We start from the raw sequence: 24,391 nt of genomic DNA, 5'->3' as shown, positions 1-24,391 counted from the left end.
GCTGAGCCGCCACGCAGGGCCCAAACGGGCCCCACTCTTGAGCCGCTTGCTCCCGCATGGCATCCCAACTAAGCGGTGCAGAACTCAGCTGAGTGCCACGGCGGGAAGTGAAGGGAGGTGGGGCAGTGATGTACATGGCCAGGGCATGGGAGGCAAAGAGAGTGACAGAGGCTCCAGGTCCCGCCCTCTGGCCATGTACATCATCATCCCACCCCCCTTCACCTCCCGCCGTGGCGCTTGGTTGAGTTTGCACCGCTCAGCCGGGACACCGCATGAGGCCCAAACAGCTGTTTGGGCTCCGCAAGTGAGAGGCAGGAGGGGGAGGACTATGGAGAAGAGAAAGAGAGAGTGATGCAAGAGGAGGAGGAGAAGAGAAAGAGAGAGAGAGAGGCAGGAGGGGGAGGAGACAAATACAAATGAAATTTTTTAATTATTAATGCAGAATTTTGTTTAAGAATGACTTACAATATAATTAAAATAAAAATTATCCAACTAAATTAAGTTTCTGTCAAATTTACCCAATTCACATTTAATATGAAAATAGCCTTCAATTTGCACATTTGACACCTTTTTTCTATTTTTTCTCCAAAGGGAGGCCCCGTGAAATTGTGCTGCCCTGAGCCCCGCAAAACTCTCATCTGCCCCTGGTGTCAGGATTTAGGCATCTGATTAAGGTAAACTTGTTTGCCTGAGAAGTGATTCTTTCCTTAATCAGGGACTCAGGAAGAGACTAGCATGTAGATAGGAGAGGTAAGAATTAAAAGTGGGATACATCTTTTTGTGCCTTACTACAGAGGCATAATGGGAGCACAAGTTACTTCTCTCCCACACACAGGAGAAGGAAAGGGAAATACATAAATATGGTGTGGAGAAGAAAGAAAGAAGGGACACGAGAAAGAAAATAAATGAAAGAGAAAGGTGGCTCACAGAAGCATGATGGAAAGATGTGATGTGTAGTAGGACCTCAGAGCCAGTGAGAGGGAAAGGGTACAGAAAAAGGTAGGAAAGACAAATTCAGAGAGATAAGAGGCTTTTTGCCTCTCTGAGTCCAAGACCCCATATGTTTCTCTCTCTTAAATATAGTATTTAGTTACAATAAATGTGACCATGGAACATGGTACTCACTCGAGACAATGGAGGGGTGTGAATGAAGGCCAACGGAGGACAAGCAAAGAGACTCTTCATTTGTATTTTTGTCTAAACTGGAATCAACATCCCAGACACAAATAAGAAACCACTATGAATCACAATTTTCCATGAGTTCCTGGGTTATGCAAGGGGGGTGGTGGAGGAAGGGGCATATTACCACTCACAGCATACTCCATCCCCATCTTTCTCAGTCAACCACAACATGGCTCTGCCAGCGTTTTGTTGCTTCCTGTCCACTTGTTTGTGAAGGGGAGCAGTGACTTGTGGTGTCTGTTCTCCCCCTTATGCCCAATTCCCCACTTGAGAAAAAGCTACATATCTGCGATGAAGATAATACAGCCTCCCCATATGTTTTCCAGGGTGGTCACATAGGGCTAGGATTACAATCAAGGCCACAATTGCTATATATTTTTAAGATTTTTATGTATATATTGTTCAAGATAAGTTGTATTTAATTTTGTAATTGAATTATACCTAAGATGCATTCATTATACATGTGTTTGTTTATGAACAATTCATTTAAATGTTCATTACAGGACTTTGTATCACTTTACACTTACTTATGAACACAGGGGTTCAATTTTACTTCTTTTCATAAAGTGGAACTTTTGCAATTGATTTGAATTAGAGGCATTTTTTTAACCCTTACTGGATTCTGTGACTGACTATTCCAGTTGTATCTTCATTTCACCCTTTGTTTGTTTTTTTAAATTACAGTAGCAAAATATAGATAAAACATTTTCTCTTATGCTTTTATATCTACTTTTCTTCTTTAAGGACATCAGTTTAATGGACTTTCCACATTATTTTTGGTTCAAGTTACAATTAAACAGAATAATAAATATTAATATCAGTGTTAACAGTCTGATCAAAATATCCAATGAACTATTTTACTTTTAGTTGAAATAGCCTATTTTACAATTATATGAACAATCTCAATGAACTCCACTAGCTATACAGTTATATGGCATACACAATCTACATAAATCTTGTAATACCTTTACACTTCCTATGCTGTCTTTTTCACTTATGCTTGAAAATCACATTTTCCAAAATCTACATCTAAAGTATACATAGCATATGGAATGCAATATATTTATAAAACAGATGATTTCTGAATTTTCCTCTTTTAGTTTTACTATGTAAATCAAAGTTTGAAGCTTAAAAGTTAAACTTTTCATTATTTTTAATCATTATTAGAACATTTATTTCCAGTGTTGATTTTCTTATTTGTTTCTATGCTATTTACACTGTGATAATTGTCCTCAGAATTTTGAAAATACCATTTGTTATTAGAATGCAACCATCATCACTACCTTCATCCCAATTTAATAAATGAATTCATGGCAAAATTCGCAGTGATTTGGGCATTCGGTGGTTATATAAATTAACTTTCCCTTAAATATTTTAAATTAACATTTATGGAAGAAATAAAAAATCAGTTCTTTAGAAGTACAAAACTTTCATTTCATAATTAAAGAGTTAGACAAAATCAGTTTTTAGGAAATGAGTGATCAAAGGATTTGGTATAGCTTACAGGAGAATAACAGCTTACAATTAACTAAGACAAAAATCTAATAATGTTAATTTTCTGATGTGATTAAGAGTTTTTCTATATAAATATCTAAAACATAAAGGGAAAGTTTCAGGTAAAAAAGAAACAAATATACATGTTACAAGAAATTCCGATGGCTGGCATCCTATCCTGTCTCTATGAGAATGCAGTTCGACATTCAGATCCATCAACATATTTTAAGTGCATATTGAAAGAAACCACAACTTACTTGAAGATCCTGCTGAGTGTCTGTGTGGCTGATTATTTTTTTCTCTGTTCTGAGTCAAAGCACTTCCACTGATCATGGAAATAAGGTCTAAATCCATGTCTTCTCTGCTTACAGGGCTTGCCTGGGAGCCGTGGGAGCAAATGTACACAATCATGAAACAAAATATGACATTTTCTGAATGCAGCTCACATTACTTCAAATAAATAAACAGACTCTGTCAAACAACCTTCTTCAAAATGATACCATAATACTTTATTGCTGCCTCGGCTGAACAAATGCACTATGTCAAAGCATTTTTGTAAATAAGAGCCGATCTTAAAATTGTGGTTTGAGATCTGAGTCAGTACAACAACAAAAGAAAACTTTTCAGTACAGTAATTTTGAAGAAAATCAATCTTGCAGACAGCTGATGAAACCTTAAACAGCTTAAGATCATTTACTGACCAGTCTATAATTTAAGTCATAGCAGAATGCCAGAAATGTCATATCAGATTATTTTCTGCAATATTTATGTTTTATCCAGGGCAAGTATCAGTTCTATCAATCAAGCATGCAGTAAGTAATTTCATCTTTTAGTGGTTTGCTACTTAACCATGGCCATCAGAGAACATTTAAATTATACTTTGAGTATTATATTAATTATAATATTCTGGTATGCAATGGTGGTACATGTTGGTGATGGACATGGTATATGAACCTAAATACAGTTAATAAAATTCAAATGTTCTTTTATTTTAACACTGGGTTCTTGATCTTGGGGGCTTGTGTGGCATGGCATAGAGCCTGACCTGGAAGACATCATACTCCATATTACAACACTCTAAAGAACTTGAATGTACACGAACACCTTAGCCAGAAGATGAATATTAATCCCAGCAGGGGATATTCTGCAACACTCCTTGCTTAGGACCTAGACTATTGTGCTCTTAGAATCAGTTCTTTTTCTAGTACGGAGTGATATTATTCTAAAACAGAAACAGATGAACAATATAAATATATTCAAATTTTGGAGTCCCCATTCCTGTGGGAAGCGGTAATCTGTCAAGTTGTATCTCCTCAATGAAAACAATGATAGGAAATGAATAATTTCATCTTTGAAGATATCCATTTGGATAGATTTCCATTCTGGAAAAATAAACTACTCCAGATTTGTTAAAGAAAGAAAAACTTGAAAAAGTCTGCAATAGGAAGTGTGTGACAAAAAACACAGTGAACCAGCATCTTGAGTAATAGTAATTTTATGCTACATTATAACTATATAAAAACATACATGCTTATACATGTACAGTTTGTGCTCAATTGTGATATTACGTATCAGCTTGTTGTAAAGATACTTAGGAGAAACACACATTTATTGTGCCTCAGTGCAGAGAGAGAAAGGCTGCTGTACCACCCTTGAGGCTGTCATGCCCTAGTCATGTATACCACAGCTTTACATCTCCCTCCTTACTCTGTGGAGTCTAGCAGCTACAGTGATGCTAGATAGAATTCAATAATCTTTTCATTCAAAACTGCACAAGAACTAAGACTGGATTTCTTAGAAAGTCATCACAAAGGCTGTAAGCAGTCTGCTCCAGATAAAAGCCTAGGGGGCTTTTTCACATTGATCTTGTGAAGAAGGGCTTCACTGCACCACATATGGGTAAAGGAATGATCTTAAAAGGTATACTGATTAATGAAGGACAAAAACCATCACCAATTTTGGAAGAAATTTTGATTGTGTTGGAAAGCACCATCTTGTCCTTGAAAAAAAACATTTGTGCAGTTAGGAGATTTTTAATGGCAACCTGCAAAGGAAATGAAAAAGGGTCCTTTTAGAGCTTCTTTAGCAGAGTATGTGTGTATGGGGAGGCGGGGTGGGGGGGGGGGGGGGTGGCGGAAGGGCTCTACAATTAAAAGTTAGGGTTTTAGGCAGATTCCATGGATGAATATTAAGAGAACTGTGATATGAGACATATGAGAAGTACCAAAGAAATAAAACCAAACCTGATCAGGCTGGGCACCATTGTGAGAAAAGTAACAGAAGCATAAAGAGAAAATAGTCATAAGCTATCATTTGCAAGAAAGCTATCATTGACAAGAAAATAGTCATAAGCTATCATTGTACACATTAAATTCCTGAATTGAGCTGGACAGGGAAAAAGATAGCATTGTAAAAATGGCCATTGCTGCAACTAAATACTGAGGAAATCAATGATATCACTATAAATGATGTGTAACAAGAAATTTCAGAATAAGATATAATGATAGACAAGAGACATTTAGACAAGTGAATCTACCTCTGTGTTAACAGGGTAGGAACAAGAGAATTTACATGAAATAGAATAAAGCTGGCATTCATTCATTTTCTGAGAGGCAGAGTGATTGGTTTTATTTTATGAGTATAATACTTTTTTATATTCTCACACCTCAATCTCCTTCTGTCAAGAGAAAGCTTCTGTTTTGTGGTATTTGCAGACTGTCTGAACCACATTGCCTTTCTAACCTTTAACACTGCTAGATAAAAGAAGATTTACTTAAGGATGTAATTGGAGAGAAATACTAAAATGCACTCTCCCCTCTGTCTGAGTGGTTATTAGGATTTTCTCCTTATCTGTGAAGTTGTGGAATCAGTGTATAACAGCTCCTGGTCTGAGAGCGCCAAGAGAAGAGAAATTAATGAGCAGTGAGTGGATTCTATTTTAATGTAGTTACATCCGTATTCCAGATTTAAAACTTCAGATAACCCTATGTTAGAGAAGGTTGTGGGATCAAGTCATGGGCAACTCAAATGATAATGCACAAATTGTTCATTTTATTTTTGTTCTGCTGCTCTTCCAGATACCTTACCGTTTATTGCAATTTCTTTCTGGAGTTGTTATATACTATGAAGTGCAGTTTCTCCTCCGCTAGGGCAGGGATAGGTAAATATCCACCTATGGGCTGCATCTGATCTGCCAGAATTAGCCCCTGGTGGGCCCCCACACTGCTGTATTTACCTGCGTCTCCACAGGTAAAAGGGAATCACAGCTCCCATTGGCCACAGATTGCCATTCCTGGCCAATAGGAGCTGCAATTGCTTGTACTAGTGGAGGTGCAGGTAAATATAGTGACAGTGGCCCCCCAGGCATTAACCCTGGTGAACTGCCATTGATTTATTCCCATCTCTGCATTAGGGTAATATTATTTATGTGTTCTCTTTAATTGCTCAGTGCATTCATTAATCTTTTGTACTATCTTCTCCATAGACATCTCTGTTTGTGATGAATGGGAGGGATAACACCCTTTTGTGGACATTCCAGCTATTCAATCTGCTAAAGTCTTTTCATCACAGTTGTAAATTCTTGAAACTTAATCCTAAATGTCTTCCCTGTAAGGGTTAAAACCATAGACAGTGGGTCCTAGAGAGTCTCCAGTAATGCTATGGAAACAGAAAGTGAGTTGGCAGGTACCAGGAGAGTCAATTGAAAATGTGAGCTTCTGAATTAGAAGCAGTGATCTTCCTGTATCCATCTTTGTCTGACTAAAGTGGAGTCTGGGAGACATGAATTAAGCCAGGAAAAACAGGCATAGAGGATTCAGCATCATCCATTCCCAAGGAAGGACTAAATCTTGGAATAATAGATATGTGAGTAGAACAGGGAATGTTTAGTCAGATGCGATCAGGTTAGTCCCTTTATTTTTGGTTTGTGGACTTTTCTGTGTTGAGCACATGTACCTACCTTCCTTACACTGTAACTCTCCAAACTGAATCTCAGGAAAGCAATTCTCTGCGTTTTAATCTTTTTTTTTTTGGTTGCTCTGTAACACCTAGCAACCAGGTAATGTTTCACCAAATGTTTTCTTTGTTTTGTTAACAAAAATGACTTTTTAAAAACCATGACCTGATTCCTCTGTCCTAAAAGGCAGGAGATTCTGTGTGCTTGTACCTAGCACTGCTAGGCCAACTATTAAGAAAAATTAATTTTTTTTTTTAAAGATTTCTGCAGAGGGAGGGTTGAAGAGATTGAGGGTACCCCACAGGAAGGAATTACCAGATGCACCTTCCTGGGTTTTCAACGGGGTGTTTGCATTTGCATGATGGCAGCAATACCAAGTCAAGGCCAGAAAATCTGTGACATTGGGAAGTTTTTATATAGAAGCTTTTAGTGGCAGGTCTGTCTCTAATACCAAGCATTTGTGTACTATTGATCATTCTAGCACTTATTTAAACTAAGCTTATAAATCTTTCATATTCCCGTTTTATTCATTTCCCTGCATGACAGATTGTTTCCACATACAAAATGTAACTTTCAAGGTTTTTTTGGTTTGTTTTTTGCCCATAAGATGTCCAAAAGTTCTCTTAATTTAAAAATATATACATTTTCTGGGGCTCTTATCCATTTTGTCCACCAACAAACCTTTTGAGAATGCACCCATCACTAACAGACATATTAAATTGGATATAACAGAGATTGCTGGCTTTATGACTATTAATATGTTACTCTGCAGGCTAAAATAAAGATTAAAAATTCATTACTACAGAGCAAAATTTTTTCCAGAAACCAGAAGTGGCCTAGTTCAAGCTCACAGAGAAGAGTCTCATTCACTTCAGTAGATTTTGGACCAGATCCAAGATGTGTAGCAAGCATTCAACCAATGTTTGCATTTTTTAACACTGGTAGTAAGAATCTCACCTGAATTATTGACAGTATATTTAACTTCTTTGCTATTTCACCCTGGGCTTCATTCCTATAAAACATCCTTATAAATGAACTGGGCATTTTTTAACCTCACATGAAAGCTTATCTGCACTGAAATAGCTGTAGATTTGAACATGTGATTATTTGTTAAATTTGCAAGATCTTCTGAGATAAAAGGCTAGCTATACATGTAAAAGATATGTAGATATTTCGGTATGATAATTAATAGCAAAGTTAATAATTAATAACATAATTATTTGGGGATACATTGTATTTATTTAAATGGAATACATGGTCTAAGGAGTTAACATAATCCAGTCCCTGTTGAACAACACACACTGTTACACAAAGTACAGCATCTGGTATACAAAGACCTCTGTCTATTTAGTACCATGGTAAACAGACTATTACAAGTCTTTTTAACTTTTTACTAAAACAAAAGAAAAAAAGGAAAAGCAGTCAAAGCATTTGCAAAGTTTTAGGTTCACTTTTTCTTTAGCTAGAGAGAGCTTTTAGAAGGAAAAAACCCTTGTTTGAAAGTCTCTTAGATTATATCAAAGATGGCAATAACCACCCTTGGTGGGGGTAAGGAAGAGAAAAAGTTGTTGCTGTTTTCATAATATGGTCCTGTTTCATCTCAGGTGGTGTTGGCGGTTCAGTTGACATTGGTAGGTGTGACACCATCATCTGGATCCCTCTTTGTGGCCCAGTTTGGTCAGTACATCTCTAAGGATCTGGATGTTAAAAGCCCAGGGTTCCTGGAGACCAGGATGAGGTGGGTTGGATTATGGCAGCCAGGATTGTGAGGTTTGGCACAGTAGCTTCTGTTTTTAATTTCACTCTCTCCCCAAAATCTCCTTTCTTCAAGGACTCACAAAGAGAATGGTGGGTGGAACAGCTCATTATCTTGTTCACCAATTAGGCCTAACATTAGGTACACCAATACTGGTTCATTAATTTTAATGTTCCACATCTTTTGTGATTTAAACACAGTTCTTTGGTTATAGCAAGTGGCTTTTTTTTGTTTGGATTAATTTAATCTCTCTGGCTTAATTTGCACTGCTACTTTACTGTGCTGCAACAGTCTGGGTCAGAGGTGTGAAAAAACATCCCGAGTGCAGCATGTTACAGTTCTATAAAGCGCCAGTGTAAACGGGCTCCCAGCACTGTTAGCCATCTCCCCCATGGAGGTGGTTTACATAGAGCACTGAGAGATCTTTCGCCCAGCACTCATGCTGTGGCTCCACTTTCACTTTAAAGTACTGCCACGGCTGCACTTTAATTTTAGAAATATAGACAAAACCTCTGCCTGGTTCTCTTGCATTTGTTTATAACATTCATTATGGAAAACAATCTGACCTACTTCAGATCAACATTTATTATTGTAGGCTATTATATCATCTTATGAACTTTCATATCCTATTTACAACTGAGTTTACAATTATGGAAAATTTATCAACCCAATTATCACACCAAGTAATAAACACTTTGTTAAGATGATAAACAAGGTGTGATCATCTGTTAGGCCCTGATTCAGTAAAGTACTTAATTGCATGACTAACTTAAAATGCTTAATTTAAACATGAAATCAATGGGACTACTTGTGTTTAAAGTCAGGCATGTATTTTTAAGACAGGTTGGGAAACTCAGGCCCAGGGGTCAGATGCGGCCCTCAGCTTGCCTGGATCTGGCCCCTGAGTCTCAGGGATCCCCTGCATTGGGGAGCCCATGCTGGCACTCCAGCCCCCCGCTACCCACCCACATGTCTGGAGCGTATAAAATCTACTAGCCTTGGCCCCTGTATGCTCTGGTATGCGAGGGGAATGTGACGAGTGTCTTTTTCCTTCTCAGTCAGGGGCTTCTCACTTGTGTGTGGCCCCCGACAGATTTTTTTGTGGGTCAGTGGTCCCCAACCCCCAAAAAGTTTCCCATCTCTGTTTTAAGCACGTTGCTGAATCAGAGGTTTAGTATTACTTCTTCACTTTGTTTTGAAGACACAGACAGTGCACTGGACAAACAGAAGGCTAGGATTTTATGTTTTGCTAGGGTATCTAGACTTAGAAGGATTAAATTTTTATTTGTAAATGTGATAAATGTCAATTTAATCATAAACACAGAAAAATATTTCCAATGATGATAATCCAAATTTAGAGACAAAGTAGGCAAAATGCTGCTTGAGAAATTAGTTGAGATTGTGAATATTGACATGACATTGTCAATTTGTGTTTTAACAGTTATAAAGCCTTAAAATTTTGAATCTCAATGTCTGTCATTAATTAACTCTGAAAACTTAAATTAAAAATGCTTACAAATAAATATTGATATTATCCATTAAAATTATGAAAATAAACTTAATTAAGCTAAGCCTAAAAATATGTTAGCGTTTGGCTCATATAACATTGTCATAGGAAAGACCCTGCTACATTCTTGGAATGCACAGAATGTTCAAATGTGGAGAATTTTATTGTTCACAGTTATAATACAAGTTGTAGCTCCTTTAACCAGGACTCCCTGGTTTGGCAACAGCTCTAGTTTGGCATAGACCACAGATATTCTTGGACCACAGAGCCCAAGAACGGGGAGATCTGGCAGTGGGGCAGGATCATGTTAGGGGGCACCAGCAACCTAGTGTATGTGTGTGGGAGGAACAGATGTCACAGTGGGGAGTTCTGGCTCCAGTAGTGGCTGTGGAGTGGGCTCTGTCCCTGGCTGCGGAGTTCCCACTCCAGCCCTGGCCGTGCAACTCCAGCCCTGGCCGTGGAGCGAGGCAACTGCAGAGCTCTGCCCTGGTTGCAGAGCTCTAGCCATGGCACTCTGCCCCAGCAGCAGTTGGGCTGGTGTCATCTAGAGAGCTCCATGGGGCTGGAGCAGCAGTGGGAGCAGTGGCAGAACAGTCCAGGAGGGGAAGAATCTTCCCTGATCTTGCAAATCCCCTCATTTGGGACCAGTTAAGTCCCAAGGGTGCTGGACCTGCGAGGTCCAACCAGAATATTTAGCAACTAGAGTTAAGTAAACTCATCATAAAATGAAAACCAGAAAAATAAAATCACATCAGGCACCGTATGTAGAATAAAGAATTAATTACAAATCAGGGCATGTTATTATGCACCAAGAAACACAGTATGTCAGCATACTGTATACAGTATAGTGGAGGAGGAAGGGTGGCAACTCTGGGTATGAAGAAGATTAAGGAGAATTTTCTGATTTATGATGTCCTGCTTTTTTTCAGGGAATGTTTTCTCTTTTGCCTGTATCTCACCTTCCTTTTTTATTAGAAGATCTGTTAAATGGTTTATTTTTTAACCTTTAACTGAATTATATTATAAACATATTAGGAACATATCCAAATTTCACCAATCAAAATACCAGAAAGTTAATGTACATATTTTGCAACTATATTCTGCAATCATCTGTGTATACAATCTGATCATTAATTTATTACCTATGTACATATACTTTCCTGATACTGGAGATCCATAGTATTCCATTTGCTTTTTATGACTATCCATTGCATTTCCCTCTGTACAATATTTATGGAGGGCAGCTCTGTAATTATGTAGCACCAACTGTGACAATCACACAGTTTTGCCAGTCATGCAGGAACACCACAAGATCTTTTCTGTTTTTGCTGTGGCATTGTACGGCTATTTTTGTGGATAAAGCTGCTTACTATATATTATTATTATATTACTCTATATTTAACCTGGATCCAAAAATCAGGTCATGTACTAAAGAGAAATAATAAACAAGGTCCCTCATACCAAGGGCTCTTAAGCAAAGTAAGCTGTCATGAAATAAGAGGGAAAATCCTCTCATGGATCAGTAACTGGTTAAAAGATAGAAAACAAAGGGTAGGAATAAATGACAATTTTCATAATGGAGTGAAACAGTGAAAATACCATGCTGAAAATTCTGAGTCAAGGCATGCTACATATCATCTTGTGTTTTGCATTAACAAAATTTAGTTATTTTTTCCCCGCATGTAGCTGTATCATCAAAGATACTTGCTAGATTGGCACTAAGCTTTTAATTCACATTTGATTTAAGTACTGCTACAGAACACAGACACCATTAAAGCCCTTAAAATCATTATATGGATGCTGAGCCTTTTCCTCAAAGACATATTTGACATGAATCATCAATTTACAAAAAAACAAACTAAAAAGGAACAAATAAAACCCCAGAAAAACACATTACATAAAATACTTATATAATTTTAAATCCCAAATGAAGAGGAAGAAGAGTCAAATAAGGTGAATGCATTTTAAGCAATAAAATTGGGTTTTTATTGCTTATAGAATATACATTTTAGGAATAAATATAATTTTATTGATAATCATGACCAGGGCTCAACAAATCGCTGAATCTACTTGCCCGTGGTGAGTGATTTCAGTCGGTTGCGCTGCAAGCCCCATTCACCGGCGCTTTGCGCATGCGCAGTGCAGGGCTGGCGAGTGGCTCTCACTGGGGTTTGTCTAGCCCTGATCATGACAATGTATTAATGTCCAAATACCACTTACTACCTCCACTTACTACCTTTTAGTAAGTGATACTCTGGACACTTTGGAGTAGTTTACATTTATGACTTCTTTATATGGTTTATGCACATTTAAACTGGTTCACATATAGGCCTTAATTCAGCAAAACAGCTAAGCATTTGAGTTAGTGCTTTTTCTGAAAATGAATGTTTTCCTGAAGTGCAGCCTAAAGGAATTTTTTAAAAAGCTGTATTTGGACGTTTGAAAATGAATTCAATGTAATTTTAAATTTTAAACCAAAGATAATATCAATTTATATAAGAAATTATGCTTCTGTGCTGGTGCATTTTTGTGCCCATGTGCAACCCCAATGACCTCCAATTTGCCAAGAATCTAGCATGTGGATCTGATGGCATGGTCGGAGTGTAACTAAAAAGATTATATTTAAGCAAAAAGAGATTATGCTTGTTTTTAATACTGCACATCCACTTGGAAATATCAGCTACGAAGGTTTAGGTTGTGATTCTATACAGTTTTACAGTGAAAAAAACATCTTACCACAAGCTGAACTCGTCCACCATTTAGTATGTCTGGGTCTAAGTCAGGCAAGAAGCGATTGCTGTGTAGTGATAAAAAAGTACTTCAAATACTTCAGTAATACCTTAAGTATGCTGATTTTGATAAGATGCCTTCCTAGAAATACTATTGCTCAATAGAGAAAGCAACATTTTCTGTTAAATATGAACAAATATTTTATAGTATATCAAGGTATATTAATTAGTAAGCATCTGAGTAGCTCAAATGTGGTGAACAATTATTTCAAGATAACCTGAGATGCAGTTTTCAAAATACAAATTGGTCAATGACTGAAAACAACAAATATACCAGGTTACAAAATGAGTATAAATTCCAACCATAGACTCTGATCCAAAATCCTCTGAAGAAAGTGAAAAAACTTCCTTTGACGCCAGTGGGATTTGGTTCAAGATCACAATTATCAGATCTTATCATATCAGTTGTTATATTTACCTTCTGTAGCAATGTTTCCAATTAGATAAATCTATCAGCTGTTTACACATTGTGTTCCAATTCAAGTCACTGGGAGTTTTGCCACTAACTTCACTAGCAGCAGGATTAGACAAAAAAAAATCTAAATCATCTTAATAAATTTTAGTTCAAATAGTATATGCAGTGTTGTAGCTGCATTGGTCCTAGGATGTGACACTGAAACATATTTGACAGAGGCCTAAAATTGAGCTCTGTTTAAGTTAAAAAGCTTGTCTCTCTCACCAACAGAAGTTGGTCCAATAAAAGACATTTCCTCCCTCATCTTGCCTCTCTAGTACAAATATTAATGTACTACAAGCTATAGATGTTGGTAATATGGGTGCTGCTACACACAGTGGCTCGAATGGCTTTCCATCATATAGGCTATGTCTATACTGTGCCTGTTTTGCACAGGAAATATGCAAATGAGGCTAAGCATGGAATAGCGCCAAGCCTCATTTGCATAAGTAATGAGCACCCACTTTTTGCTCAAGAGGCTTTTGTGCAAAAAGAAGCCGTCTACACGGCTCCTTTTTGCGCAAAAACCCTCTCTTGCACAGGAGCCGTTCTGCTGGAAAAAAATGTGGAAGAATAGCTTTTGCGCAAGAGGGTTTTTTTGCACAAAAAGGAGCCGTGTAGACAGGCTTCTTTTTGCACAAAAGCCTCTTGCGCAAAAAGCGGGCGCTCATTACTTATGCAAATGAGGCTCAGTGATATTCCACGCTTAGCCTCATTTGCATATTTATTGCGCAAAATGGGCGCAGTATAGACATAGCCCTATAGTGTTCACACTTTAGATCAACAGCTCTCAGCACCCTCTCTATAAAAATTATTTCTGCTACAGACATTTGCATAGGCAACTTAACATTTTAAAACTTTTCCTCTTATAAGTTGTCATATTTTCTTACTGTTAAAATTAACTTGTTTTCCTTGGTAAAGTATATTAATTAAAATAAAAAGCAGTGAAAAATCACCTTAAACACCTGGAGTGAATGAGCCTCACTATTAAAGTATATTATTTATTATATCACATATGAGAGTTTAAAAACTGTCCCACTATTTACTCATCTAATATATACAATTTAACCATGTAAAAAAAGTTAATTTTTTCTCGTGCAAAAATATATTAGTAGTTTCCGTCTTTGGAAATTAATTCTATTTTCACTTTAAAAAATATTTTAATGAGCATACAAATATTTATTATACTTTGACAACTAGCCTGATTTTTTAAAAGTGATGCTCATCTGCAGCTCCCAGTTATTTCAATGGTCAAATATTTATTGGATATTGACTTTATGAATAAGACATGTTAAATGTGCTATGTTTACACTGTCACCTTCATTAAAGGAACAAAATTATTTTAATAAATTTATATTCGCATTTCTTTTAGTTAGTAACCAAAACAAAGTTAATGCATAACAGAATGTTTTACCAACTCTTACACACTTTTCAAAGTGGTATTTTCTTAACTTGCTCTCTCAGTGTTTCAAAGATAAAATTTAAAAAAAAATCCATTTGTAAAGTTTTATTTAGGTCCTTAACCTAACAATATATGTACATTATATCTAATTAGTTATTACACTAAAATAATTTAAATGAATGATATAACAATAGAATTACATCCAGATGGAGAACATCTATTTGCCCTATATTTTTCATAGAATATAGTTTCTCATGTTTCTGCTACAAAGTTACTTATGTATTTTGCCATTAGATATTGCCTGTATATTGTATGTTGTCTAGATACTGCATAGCATACAAATTCACTATCAGTTGTAAAACAGGGATTCACAGAATTATCAAATTATGTTTAGTGGGAGCCTGTTCAGGACCTGACAATGTTGTGTGCTGACCTGTGGCTAGAAAGCCATATTTGTTTTAGGGCAACTAACCTAAATTTCACTTTTCAATCAGTATTTAGTATACAGAAATCTAATTCTAAGGCCAATGATCTCACCATTTAACATTTCTCAAATTGGTTTCTTCATAATCTCCGACTTGGTTGTGAAGCCATTGGTATGTAATTTCTTTGCTCCTTTGTAATCTCTCAGTGGAAGTAGTATCCAAGTGGACAAATTCTTCTTCCTTATCTGGAAATGAAAAAGAGATCCTCATGTTTCATTGTTTTTTGATAACAACAGAGAGTGAATGAGTAATCATCAAATTCTGCAAATATCAGAGATATTCTCAAGGAAGTCAACAAACCAGCAGTTATCCATTTTACCTGCAAAAAGTCTAAAACACTCCAACTATTTTTATATGCAATTTTTTTAGGATAAAATTTTGACCCTTTGAAGAAAAGTATCCAGAAGGGGAAAATTGCAGAACAGCTTTCTGCAGCACTTGAGAAATAAAGATTTATCTAGGAACTTAAAGATTTGCATAGTGCAGCATCTATGCACCTCACAAATATTAATGAATGTATATTCACTTTGCCCCCATAAGATAGGAAAATATTATTCTCATTTTCTAAATTGATAGCCAAAGCAAACGTGACTTGCCCTAAGTCACACAAGAAGAAATCAACAGATCCTCAACTGACAGTGGTCCCAAATCTCCAGCTTCAGCTGCCTCCAAATAGTCATTTCATATTAAGATAATTGATTTCTCCACATTTCAAGAAAGATGTGGAAAAATTGGAGAGGGTCCAGAGAAGAGCAACAAGCATGATTAAAAGTCTAGAGAACATGACCTATGAGGGAAGGCTGAAGGAATTGGGTTTGTTTAGTTTAGAAAAGAGAAGATTGAGGGGGGGGACATGATAGCAGTTTTCAGGTATCTAAAAGGGTGTCATAAGGAGGAGGGAGAAAACTTGTTCATCTTGGCCTCTGAGGATAGAACAAGAAGCAATGGGCTTAAACTGCAGCAAGGAAGGTTTAGGTTGGACATTAGGAACTTTTTCCTAACTGTCAGGGTGGTCAAACACTGGAATAAATTGCCCAGGGAGGTTGTGGAATCCCCATCTCTGGAGATATTTAAGAGTAGGTTAGATAAATGTCTATCAGGGATGCTCTAGACAGTATTTGGTCCTGCCATGAGGGCAGGAGACTGGACTCGATGACCTCTCGAGGTCCCTTCCAGTCTTAGTATTCTATGATTCTATCTTAATTCTGTATTAGCAAAGATTTTTTTTCTGGGGGAAGTCTAGATAAAGAGTTGGAACAACAGTTGAAACTTACTTCTTAGTGTTGAGAAAAACAGAGTGAGGGAGGGAGAGAGGGAGGAAAACACATATACAATAAGCTATAATAAAAATTACATACTATACTTTAACTGGAAAGTTATGTTTTCCAAATTATTGTTAATAATTTGCTACATGTATGGTTTGGATTTCTGACTGTGTTATGTCTAGGGAACACTGCCAATTGTTTTATTCATAGCAATGCAAAACATTCTGACATCCAGTTGCTTAAAAAAGGAAGTGATCAAGATAAATGGAAGTACATTAAACTGACAAATGTATAAACTGATTTTAAAACACATCTGCTATTTAACACAGTGGCCACTTTCCATATTACATTTAATACCGTTTTTGTTTTCTCTGTCCTGGTCTACACTAGGGAGTTATTTCAAAATAACCCCCCTTAGGTCGAATTAATAAGAGGAGCATCCACTCTACCAAGCCCATTATTTCAAAAGAATGGGTTGGTTATTTCTAAACCTGTCCTCCTGCTTTCCTAAGGGAATAATGCTTATTTCGAAATAGTGTTAGTGTAATTGGCATCCAGAGGCCTCTCTCAGATGCAGTTCTGACTGCTCTGGCCATATGCGGCATCTCCACTGCTCCGCTTCTCCTGAAGAGCTTAAAACTCCAGGCACCAGGAAAAGGGCTTGTCCCACGTGGTGAGCTGTGAAAGCCCTGTGCGACATAGCAGCAAGCAAGGGAACCAGGGCTAACTCCAACACTCCCTCAGAGCCTCCCACAGCTGCCAGCACTCCTGCTGCTCCCTCAACTGTCAATGGCCAGGGATGCAGGAGAGCTCTGACCTGGACTGGTGCAGAGATCTTGGACCTAATAGAAGTCTGGGGGAGGAGACCAATCTGCAGGATCTCTGCATCAGGAAAAGGAATGTGAAGGTGTATGGCTGGATTGCTGCCAGACTGTCCGACAAAGGCCACAACCGGACACTTGATCAGGTCCAGATGAAGATCAAGGAGCTCTGGCCATGACACACCCAGCCTCAGCCTCCAGGAGGGTGGGGCTGAAGACGAGAAGGAGGAGGAAGAAGAGGAGGCGGTCATCCAGATGACCATGCCTTCCGGCCAGGACCTGCTCCTCGCCCTGGAGCCAGTCCCTCCCTCCCAAAATATCTCCTAGGCTTTGAAGGACCTGGAGGCAGGTACTTCAGGTGAGTTCTGTGTTTCCTATCCACATGTGGGGGCAGGCGATGGGCTGTGAGGGGCTGTGCCCTCCTCGCTCAGCCAACTTGGCTTGTGGGGTTTCACAACAGCCTGTGCAGGTGGAGTGCTAATCTGGACCACTCAGCTCTGTGACGCTCTCACACAGGAACACCTCAGTCCTTCTCAGAAGGTTCCTGGAGAGGCTTGCCTTACTCTGTGGCCTCCATGGTAGAACATCTTCCTACCTCAAACCATCATTAAGGAGTCTGGGATCATGGAACCACACAGCAGTGCTACACACAGCCCAGCACCTCCCTCAACACCCCCCCAGCAGGCAGGGACAGAGGTTCTTTCTCTGTGGGATGCCACCAGCACTGGACCTGATGTGTGCAGGACACAGAAGGAAGCTGAGCCACCCTGTTACCCCTCATGCCCCTGACTCCTGACCCGGCCAGCACCTTCCCATGCCTGCTTGTCCGCAGGCTGTGGGTGTAGCAATGCTCCTCTGGGACATCTGTGTCCCCATTTGGTCTTGCTCGAAGCACATCATCATGGTCTGAACTGAGATCTTTGATGTTGGCTCTGAGATTACGGCTCAGCTTCATACACAGTGTCTCCTGGGATAACTGCCCTTGTCACTTTTCTTCACAGCTAGGCCAGGTGTGAGTTTAGCATGTCTCCCACCTCCCATGCCAAATGCATGAATCCATGGGATCCAAAGGCAGAATAGAACCTTTAAGGACCTTATGCGGGAGCAGATGGCCTGCCTGCAGTTCCTCATCCAAGGACTCGAGGAGGAGTGACAGGAGTAGGCCACCAAGTGGGAGAAGTGCCAGGCTGACTAGGAGCAGAGGAATGTCTCTGCTAGCACAAGCTGCATAACAGCATGAGCCCATGTGCTCCTCCCTGACCTCGGTGATGGAGCTCATGGCTTCATGCATGGAGCAGGCCACTAGCCACCTCCCCCCACCCCACTGGCCTCCCACGAGGCTGCTGGGACCCCAGAACATGAGGCTGTGGGATCTCTTAGGCAGCCAAAGACTCCCACCCAATTGGAGGCAGGCATAACTCTCACTCCCATATTTGAGATCTGTCCCCCTTTTCCCCCCTCCCCCATCCCAGGTTCTTTCCCCATTCCCTCCCCTGTTGTACATCCCACCACTAAACAGTCCTGTTGTTTCAAAAAAAGAAGACTTTTTTGTTTGTTCTGCAGGGGAGCGGGGGAAGGTGGTAAGGGAGGGCAGAGGAAGGGAGAGGTGGGGCGGGAAAGGCACACACAGGGAATGCAAGGACCTTTGTGGACAGGCATGGGGGAGAGTCTCACAGCTGGCCTTGAATGAAACAATCCCTCAAGACCTCCCTTATGAGCACAGCCTCTTGATGTGCTCTCTTAATGGTGCTGGTGTCCGGCTGCTCGAATGCCCTGGCCAGCCGTTCAGCCTCTGTCCCACCTCACAGCAGAAAAGTCTTCCCCTGCTCTGACACAGGTTGTGGAGCACTCAGCAGGCTGCCACTACAAAGGGGATGTTGCACTCGCTGATGTCCAGGTGAGTGAGGAGACTCCTGAACCTCCCCTTTAAATGGCCTAAAATATACTCCACTACCATGCAACACCTGCTCAGCCTGGTGTTGAACTGCTTCTTGGTGGGGTCCAAGCTGCTTGTGTAGCGCTTCATGAGCTAGGGGAGCAAGAGGTAGCCTGCATTGCCTAGGATCATGATGAGAATGTTCATCTCCCTGTTTGATGGTGCAGTCTGGGAAAAAAGTGCCGATGTGCATCTTTTGGAAGAGGCAGGAGTTCTGGAAAATGTAGGTGTCGTGCACCTTCCTTGACCAGCTGATGTTGATATCGGTGAAGCATCCCTTGGGATCCATGAGGGCCCTTCCTGTTCACGCCGAAGTAGCCCTTTCTGTTCATGTAGCCTGAGACATGGTGGTCAGGGGCAAGGATGGGGATGTGCATGCCTTCTATGCCTTCCCACACACACACACACACACACACAGTTGGAGAAGCCCATGGCAACAAACAAATCAATGATGGTATCCACATTCTCCATAGTGACAATCCTCCATAGCAGTACCTGGTTGATGGCCTTTGTTACCTGCAGGAGCACAGCCCCAACTGTTGATTTCCCTACACCAAACTGGTTCCCAACAGAGTGGTAGTTGTCCAGCATGGTGAGGCAACATGTGTTTGCACATGGATGGCAGGTCTCAGTCAGGTGTCCTTTCACCTGAGGGCAGGGGCGAGCCACTTGCAGAGCTCAAGGAAGGCTGTCTTCCACCTACGGAAGTTCTGCAGCCACTGCTAGTTGTCCCATCACTGCAGGACAATGAGGTTTCACCAATCCAAACTGGTCTCCCACCACCAGAAGTGATATTCTGCAAAGTCCAGGGGATTGAGAGGCATGCGCAGCAGCAGCACCAGGTCATGGGTGATCAGGGCCTGCAGTCCAGGCTGGTCCTCATCCTGCTGAAGCAGCATGCAGACAGTCTGGACAAACTGCGTCATGAATATTTTTCTTTAGGTTAAAAATCTTTGTACCTATTTAATACTTATTAGTTATTAATACATTATTTTTGTCTAATCACTGTTGTTCCATTTGTGAACCACCCCTGCTAAATATTATGTAGTAGAGGGATCTGATATATCAATGATAATACAATTTTCTTTACTTGACAGCTTTCTGACATCTTGTGGCATGATTTTCAAAAGTACTGAGTGCTTACAAATCCCACTGAAATCATTAGGGGCTACAGGCATTCATTCTCTTTGAAAATCAGGACTATCTATTTGCAAAACACAGACAAACCTGGAAATGCCATGTTAAAGGAAAATTGTGACTATTCAAACAGAAATAATAATAATAATAATAATAATAATTAATGCCTTTCATAAGTAGATGCCAAAGCACTCTACAAAAGGAGGTCTGTATCATTGTTCCCATTTTACAGAAGGGGAAACTAAGGCATAGGAAGATAAACTAACTTGGCCAAGGTCACTACAAGGAATAAACCACCCAGGACTCCAGAGTCCCATTCCAGTGCTCTAACCAATAGCCAATGCAAGAAAACCAAATTAATTTAAGAAACATTAAAAACGCATTAAGCTTTCAATCTGTTATTCTTTACTTACATGATCTATGTACTGAAATGAAAATTAGAAAACTCTTATAGCTGGCATCAATACTATACTGATTTTTAGGCATTGTCAATTAACAGTCAGCGTGCACAACACATGCTTGCAATCTGTTATGCATTACACAATGACAGGTTTTGTATCTTAAATCAATATAACATTTCTGTAGGCTAGATAAAATTCTCACAATTGTGCACATCCAAACCTTTTCATGAAGCTTGGACTCTAAAGGATCATTTTTTTTAAAGTGCTCAACTTATTGAGAATGCAAACGGAGGGACCAACTCACATGCATGTCTACAGGATTGTTTCTGGGGTGTGTGTGTGTGTGTGTGTGTGTGTGTGTGTGTGTGTGTGTGTGTGTGTGTGTGTGTGTGTGTGTGTGTGTGTGTGTGTGTGTGTGTGAGAGAGTGAGAGTGAGAGTGAAAGACAGAGAGATATTTCAGGCCTGTAGTTTTATGCCAGTTGTCTCTCTGGTGTTATTAAAATAGAAAGTAATATCTGAGGCATAACCAAAACACTAGGGCTGTGTCTACACTGGGCCACTTGTTCCGGAAAAATCAGACGCTTTTCCGGAATAAGCTGCGAGCTGTCTACACTGGCCCTTGAATTTCCGGAAAAGCAACGATGCTCTACTGTACAAATCAGCCGCTATTCCGGAAAAGCTACGCTGCTTCCGCTCGGGCATAAGTCCTTATTCCGGAACACTGTATTTTCTGGCGTATAAGGCGACTGGGCGTATAAGACGACCCCCTAATTTTTTAGTTAAAAGATAGGGTTTCGTCTTATACCCCAGCGCCCCTCCGCCTCCTTTGCTCCCGGTGTCCCTGGTCTGCTGGAGACGGTCCCCAGCAGACCAGAGGCACCGGGAGCAAAGCCGCAGCAGCGGCGGGGTCCCGCGCCTCTGAGACTTTGCCCCGAGGCTTTGCAAAGCCGTGGAGGGGCTCCGGTGGCGGGGCAGCTCAGGCGCGCCTGGGATGCCCCACCGCCGGCTTCCCCCGAGGCTTTGCAAAGCCGCATACCCAGCGTATAAGACGACCCCTGATTTTGGGGGGATGTTTTTTAACATCAAAAGTCGTCTTAGACGCCGGAAAATACAGTAGTCTTTTCCGGAAAAAAGCCCTGATCGCGAAAATGACGATCGGGGCTCTTTTCCGGAAAAGCGCGTCTACATTGGCCACAGATGCTTTTCCGGAAAAAAGGCTTTTCCGGAAAAGCAGCCTGCCAATGTAGACGCTCTTTTTCCGGAAATACATATAACGAAAACTATTCTGTTTTAAGCATTTCCGGAAATTCATGCCAGTGTAGACACAGCCTAGGAAACTACCAAAACTGAGCTAGGTTAAGAGCCAGGTTAACATGGTTGAGAAGATTATTTTAGATTTTTAAAAAATTTAATCTGTAATTTTATTCTGCTGAGCTGGCGAATGCAAAGGCTCAATTTTAGTGGCTCCCCTAAAGGGGAATGGGCAACCAGAAAGTATGCAGTGTGCGAAGTGGGGACTTTTAGATTACATCTATGTTTGGAGCTAGGGGGTGATTTCTAGTGTGCTAAAAGTAGTAATTAACTGCAGTAGCACAGGCAGTGGTGAGTGGCAGCACAGGTTAGCTGCTTTGTGTATGTACTTAGAGGGTGCAGGAGTTCCTCAGTGAGCCCAATTAACTTCCAAAGGTGAATGAAAGATCCATGAAATGAAAATTTCTCAAGGGAATGAGATGTCTGGCCATGAAAATGAACTTTAAACAAACAAGCATCCAAAAGCTTGCAAATGTACTTACAAGGAGCACTGTGTATACAGATTTTTTGATTCAGCCACAACAGCAAGAGTCCTGCAGAAAATAGCTGAGGCATACATAGCCAGAAGCTAGTAAAATGATGACTACAACCACTGATTCTCATCTAAACCTCTCTATCTCCTCTACACAAGATCGTTCAGATTTCAAAAGACAAGATCAATAAGACCTACCACAATCTCCCTCTTCTGCTCTCCTCTAATTCCTCCACCTGCCCTAGTGATCCCAACCTTTTCACAACCTGACCTCTCTTGACCCCAACTCATACCCCATCTCTCTCCTTTCACAATACAAGCATGCTCTGGTCTCCCTGATCCTCCAAAAAAAAATGACTCAAATAAGGCCAGAGTCCAGTATCTTGATAAATCAATCTTCGTTTTGCTTGTGAGGCCATACTCCCCCTTCAGTATTTCAGTTTTTGTGGCAGCTGCCTAAGTTGCCCTTCCCTATACCCAGGATGACCTCTTCCACTCACATGGCTTCAACTACTTTGAAAATTGAAAATCTATCCACTCCTGACCTGCCGCCTTCCATTCAATATCATATCTGTTGCTCTCACCAACATTACCATTATATATTCTAGCTAAAGACGACAACTCAGTTTTCTCAGGGTAGCAAAAGTAACCCCATTTTACAATCTATTATTTGAATTGTATTAAAATTATCTGGAAATTGTTTTTCTTCTGAGAAGACTGTGATTTTTATGATCTAGAAACAGTTAAGAAAATATGACCCGGTCATTGTTTTGAGATTCTAGCAATGTTTACTAGGACTAATACTAACGTGTAAGTTGGGGACCACTCTTGTTCTTTGACAATGAAACTGGGATAAAAATCAACAAGTAGAGTAGAATGTATTTATTTTCAATAATAGATGTAGTGAAAAGAAGAGATAACTATTTCCAATCATGTATCTGATTTAGTCTCAACATGAAAAATAATTCTGGATAAAATATGCATCTAATTTCTCAAAGCCTCTCTGTGAATCTTAGAGATGGACACTGGGAGTCTATAGAAGTTGCCCTAACTCCATCAGAGTTGGCTTTATGGCCAACTGATAGTTGAACTCCAGAGAGTACTTAATAGATCTGCATGGAGAGGATGATCAATTTGCACAATCTCAAGGGAACTGTCAAAAACAACAAGACATCTGCAGGATTTTAAAAAAATATTTGGTTCTATCCAGCTAACAACAGAGTACAGTAAAACTCCAATAGTCCAGCATCCAATAGTCCAGCACTCCTGATAGTCCGGCATCAAAATGGCAAGAGCCTAGTAAGTGAGCTTCAGCAAAAAATGAGTCACAAGTTAACAGTGGCAGCAGCTGAACTGAGCAAAAAGGGTAAAAAAGGCTTAAAAAACTAAAATATTACAGTATACTGTACACAGTATGTACAATAAAAAGGGTTAAGAACACTTTATATACAGTATATAATGTATACAGTATATATATAACCAGCTTATAGTACCTCCTGATAGTCTGGCATATCTGATAATCCGGCACCACCTAGGTCCCATAGGTTCCAGATTATCGGAAGTCTACTGTACTTGTGTTACATTCACCTTACAGAGCAAATTTGCCATACGAGCATCATGGTGGTGGTGGTGGGAGGGGAGGGCGGGGGGGACGGACACACTAGATTAAAAAGAAGTGGTTGACAGATAGACTGTTTCAAAGGTTGAAACACATTATCTTATTTTTATAAAGATCTGTGAGAGGGATGAGATGTCAATGCTTGGAGATCATCCACATACTTAACAAGGTCTGACCAGAGGTGGCTGTTTTTTGCTACAGAAAGTGTAAAGAATGTTCACAAAGGGTACGTCTAAATTACATGGCTCCGTCGACGGAGCCATGTAGATTTGTTGTTTTGGCAAAGTCAAATGAAGCCGCGATTTAAATGATCGCGGCTTCATTTAAATTTACATGGCTGCCGCGCTGAGCCGACAAACAGCTGATCAGCTGTTTGTCGGCTCAGCGTGGCAGCCATGTAAATTT

At 39.9% G+C, this 24,391-nt stretch overlaps 1 protein-coding gene across 1 annotated transcript in view; it reads right to left on the bottom strand.

The window, feature by feature from the left end:
* LRRIQ1 (leucine rich repeats and IQ motif containing 1) overlaps nt 1-24,391 on the bottom strand; it is a 169,720-nt gene that overhangs the window by 13,882 nt on the left and 131,447 nt on the right. The window contains exons 25-27 of the mRNA XM_014568997.4: nt 15,077-15,209; nt 12,631-12,691; nt 2,934-3,054 (exon numbers count right to left, since the gene is read on the bottom strand). Coding sequence (XP_014424483.3) covers nt 2,934-3,054; nt 12,631-12,691; nt 15,077-15,209 — 315 coding nt within the window. The remainder of the gene's footprint in view (nt 1-2,933; nt 3,055-12,630; nt 12,692-15,076; nt 15,210-24,391) is intronic.

The sequence above is a fragment of the Pelodiscus sinensis genome, chromosome 1 (assembly GCF_052426305.1).
Source record: "Pelodiscus sinensis isolate ZL-2025 chromosome 1, ASM5242630v1, whole genome shotgun sequence".
Taxonomy (NCBI): Eukaryota; Metazoa; Chordata; order Testudines; family Trionychidae; genus Pelodiscus; species Pelodiscus sinensis.
This window is presented reverse-complemented; position numbering and strand designations above follow the sequence as displayed.